This window comes from Pterocles gutturalis, unplaced genomic scaffold (genome assembly GCF_000699245.1).
Source record: "Pterocles gutturalis isolate BGI_N339 unplaced genomic scaffold, ASM69924v1 scaffold6406, whole genome shotgun sequence".
In the NCBI taxonomy this organism is placed as follows: domain Eukaryota; kingdom Metazoa; phylum Chordata; class Aves; order Pterocliformes; family Pteroclidae; genus Pterocles; species Pterocles gutturalis.
Window position 1 is genome coordinate 31318 of NW_010097676.1, and position 4487 is coordinate 35804.

The 4487-nt window shown below is 55.9% G+C and overlaps 1 protein-coding gene across 1 annotated transcript in view; it reads right to left on the minus strand.

Moving 5' to 3' along the window:
- The window catches only part of MFSD4 (major facilitator superfamily domain containing 4), a gene marked incomplete at its 5' end in the record, with an annotated part of 17665 nt that overhangs the window by 8558 nt on the left and 4620 nt on the right, over nt 1-4487 (minus strand). Inside the window, 2 exon segments of the mRNA XM_010082010.1 lie at nt 3164-3403; nt 3535-3723. Of these exon segments, the coding sequence (XP_010080312.1) occupies nt 3164-3403; nt 3535-3723 (429 nt within the window).

Consider the following 4487-nt stretch of genomic DNA (forward strand, 5'->3'; position numbering starts at 1 on the left):
GGTGCAGGAGTGCTCTGCCCCCCCCAGCCGTGAGCTGCTCCCCAGCGCGGGCTGTTTCTGGTAGGAAATGCCCAAAAGCTGGAGACTCAGCCAGGGTCAAGTGCAGCCCTTGCCCATGGGCTGCCACCCGGCCAAAGCAAGCTCAGGAGAATGGGGAAAAGCCAAGAATCAATCTCAAGAGAATGGGGAAAAGCCAAGGATCAATCTCAAGAGAAAGCAGGTTCCCAGGGCTCCATCTGGATCCCGCACCACATCCTGCACGCCGGCAGGCAAAGAGCTGTCAAAGCTCCCTGCAGGGAGCCCAAAGAGCCAGAACCAGAGAGGAGCTGCAGCCACAACCCCTAAAATAAGGACACAGGTCCTCAAAGCATCGCCCTGTCCCGCACCGTCCCCAACCACACCGAGCTGGACACCTCCAGTGCCCACCTCCGAGCAGCCCTCCCTTTGAGCAGGCAGAGATTTCGGTGCAATAACCACTTGCTCGTAGCCTTTCTTCCCAGGGCAACCCTTGTTTTGCCTTTTCCAGGGAAGATTTTTCTTTTTCAAGTGGGAGAGAGGCACCCGAGCATCCTGCTGGCAGCCTGCACGGGCTGAAGGGCAAAGCAGGCAGCAGGAGCCCCACCGCCCGGACCCAGCGCTCCGGCTCCGCTCGCTGGATTACCGGGGATGTTCCCCTCCCCTGGCAGCTTTTAACCGTTATTATAAACTCAACAAGTTGCTGCATCACGCAGTTAAGTGTGGGTATAATGCAGGCTCCTTCCATCCAGTTTCTATTTCGGTCTCGCCCCCCAGCAGCACGGGACCATTCCCTGCTATTGTATCCTCGCTACTTTTAAGCAACCTAAGCACAATGGAGCGTCCCACGCTTCCCCTGGGAAACCACCTTCCGGACAAACACATCCCTCTCGGAGAAACATTTTCCTGATTTCCAGCCCCTTGGAACGGGCTGGATGATGAAATTTCCGTTCTGTGGGAAACTGAATTTTAAAATATGGGGTTTTTTGTTCCAAATCTGGATGAAAAGCCAAAATTTTCTCTTCGAATGAAAAAATTTGGCCAGGAGTCATCCAAGCACTTCATTTCGATAATGCTGAAACACTTAATTTCACTAAAGCAAAAGCATTTTGTTTCAATAACATCAACATGACTATTCTGTCAGCTCTACACGCTGCATTTATGCCAAAATCAAATTGAGACATTTCCACTTTAAACAAAGCAAGAAACTGAAATGAATCATTTCAGCTTGTGCCTTGTCAGAATACACACAGCCCTGCAAAAACTGGGGTGGAAATGTGGTTTTGACTATTTTATAACAAAGTTGCTGGTCCTGGTTTCCATTTCTATAGCTTACTCATTTCATCCACTTCCCTGGGGTTATCATCATCCTCCTCCGATGTTTACACCTTACTGAAGGGTCGGCAGCTTCGGAGCTGAGCTGCTCTCGTATCTCCAGCCAGCGGGTTGGGTTCTTTAGTTTAAACAAGGAATCGAGTCAGCTCCCTCAGCAAGGCTTTGGGAAAGACAATAACAGCTCGGCTTTGGCAAGGGACACGCTCCAGAGCTGTGTGCGCAGCGCACGTCCACCTCCCTGCTCCTCTGATGTCCGTTACCTAACCCTCATCCCACAACCACACCAGTGTCCCTCCCCATGTCCCAGGACTCCCTGCCGTGTCCCCCGTGATCCTACACAGCGTGCACGCACCCGTGCAAAGCACCCAGACGTGCAAACAGCACGTGAGCATGCGGCAACGCACAAATCCAGCACATGAGCTGCCCCGCATCAGCTGGTGGGCACAGAGGGGCTCAGCCTGGGGTCCCATCCTGCTCCCAGAGTGTCCATGGGACACTGCTAGGAACAGAGGGGGCTGGCAGTCCCCCTCCCATCCGTGCTCCAGACTTCAGATACACCACCACATTCAAAGCAGATATTAAACGCTCCCTTTGAAACTAAATTAGTTTGCTCAGGATTGACTGGCAAAATAGATAAGGCGCCGGTGTAATTATTAAAAGCACATTTCCCATGGCATATGCAGAGGTAATTAAAGCGTCCTTCTCCTCCTAGGCAGGGAGCATCCTTTCAGCACTTCTGCAAAGAACCTCATGACGCACCCGCCCAGCTGTTTGGGTCGCCTGCTCTCCTCCCATCAGTGAGCTGTGCTGGTGTTGGTCTCATGAAAGCCCGGGGTGAGGTGCGCTGGGCACACCAAGAGCACAGAGCATAACCGGGCACTCGCCAGGCTCTGGGCAGAGCTGCCCTCAGCATCAATCCTGGCATGAACAGCACCACTCGCCAGGACCGACGCTCGCTGTACCAACACCCTCCGCTCCTATCGCTCCAGATCTCCACGGACAATTACACACATGCTCGCAGGGCTCCTGCTGCCGGGAAGTGACAGCGGCAGCTTGGGGACTGGGGACAGGCACAGCGATGGCCACAGCCCAGTGACGATGTGCGAAGGACCGTCTGTCTCTAGCCAAGCTGGGATTCGGGTATTAACCAGGGGTAAGGCGTGGGGATACACTTCAAAGAGAGCCCGCAGCTTGCTGAGATGAGCTCAGGGACTCAGCGGGGCAAAGAGGACCGGCGCTAAACCCCATCCCTCTGACAAAGGAAGGACCACAGGGCTTTTGCATCTGCTGCCAATCACCAGGGAAACATAAATAGGCAGAGATGCCCCAGTCAAGCTTTTGGCCCCAGTAACTCCGTCTGTCAGTGGGCACTTTCCTATGAATAAATCAGCGGCAGATTGTCCTCACCACCAAGCCATCCCTGTGCCACTGAGCTCCTCCCCAGACCAACCGCGGAGAACAACGCTGCGGCTCCAGGTACAGTTACCTGTACAGCTCCCGTCTAGGGGGATGCTGGGGGTACAACCTGCTTCCACCTCACATGACAGTACACCCACCCTATCCCATCTGACGGTGCAGCGATTGCTGGTTCAGCTTTGCAGAGTCCTGCCCCAGGCACCGGCTCCGGGCTGGGAAACCGGGCACTTGGCAAAAGCCAAACCTTTGCTGTGGACCAGCACAGCCACCCTCACACCTCCTTCCATCACTGGGACCATCTAACGGGCACAATCACCCCCACAAACACCACAGCCGTCTGCAAAGCCGAGAAGCAGCGGGGTCCCCGGATGTCCCCAGCGCCCGCCGCAGCACTCACGTTGATGAGGGCCATGATCCAGAAGGCGTAGGAGACGCGCGTGACCACCATGCCCTTCATCGGCAGGTCGTAATGGGACAGGTTACCCGGGTGGTGCGGGACCAGGGACTTGCGGATGTGAGGGAGGTTGCTGGAGGCGTTGGCCGTGGAGTTTGAGAGGATGCAGTTGGTGTCCGAGAGGAAGGGGTCAGCGATCAGCGGGCTTAGCAGCGCTCCAAAGCCCACGAAGAAATGAAGGGCCTGCAAGAGATGAGACATGCCAGTAGAGTGGGGGGCTCACTGCTCTTTGCAGGGAGCCTGGCCAAGCCCCTCACTCCTCTTCCTCAGAGGAGGAAGCCCAGACAGAAGAGAGACTCGGGCTCCGTGCTCACCTGCAGGAAGATGGCAGAGTCCTTCTGGTAGATCTTCACCAGCTGCATGTTGGAGATGGTGTCGATGCAGCCCATGGCCAGCCCTGCCATGGCCATGACCACCGCCAGGACCACCACATTGTGGCACAGAGGGATGATGGCAAAGACCAAAGAGATTGCCAGCGACGAGGCAAAGAGCGCAAACAAGGACTGAAAAAAGAGGAAGGACAGGACAGAATTACTACCACGAGAGCATTATCCACACCACAGCCCTGCCTCCTGTTTGCAGCCCCAGGTCAGTGGGTGGCATAGGCGATGCACCCACAGGCTGTAGCTCCAGCACACGCTCTTCTGACAAGACAAGGGACATGCTACCCACCCCGCACCCCCATGCCTCCAAGTCCCAGCCAGATCCAGCCTTGGGCACTGCCAGCTCCTGCGTGGAGGGTGATCCTCAGAGAGGTGAATCTTCCACCCAGTTTTCATGGAGAAGAGCAACAATCCCTTCAAACCTGTGTTCTGCTCATTTCAAGGTAGCAGAAAGTCCAAGAACATTCCCTTGTTAACTGGGCAGATCTGGGAATGGAAAAGGACATGGGAAGGTGCAGGCGAGCCCACATTGTGACTTTTGAGCAGCTCCAGAGCATTTGTCCTGCAGGGCTGTACAGCATAAGCAGGCATGAGAGCTGCTGGGCAATCCCACTTTCTGGCAGGGAGAGAGCTGCTTCCCGGCCCTGCCTGCCCGTGCTGTCCTGCCTCGCAGGGACCTGCTGCGGTTCCCTCTCCATGCCCTGTGCTGGCTCTGTTCCTGCAGCATCGTCCATTCCACCAGCAGGACAGAACGGGATGCGGTCCTGCTGCTGCTCCTGGTGCACGCAGCCACTTCCCAACCCGCCGGAGCAGCCCGAGGGATGCGTGTGGCGGAGGTAAAGCCGGTGCATTCCACATCTCCAGTCTGGCAGCAGCACTGGCAG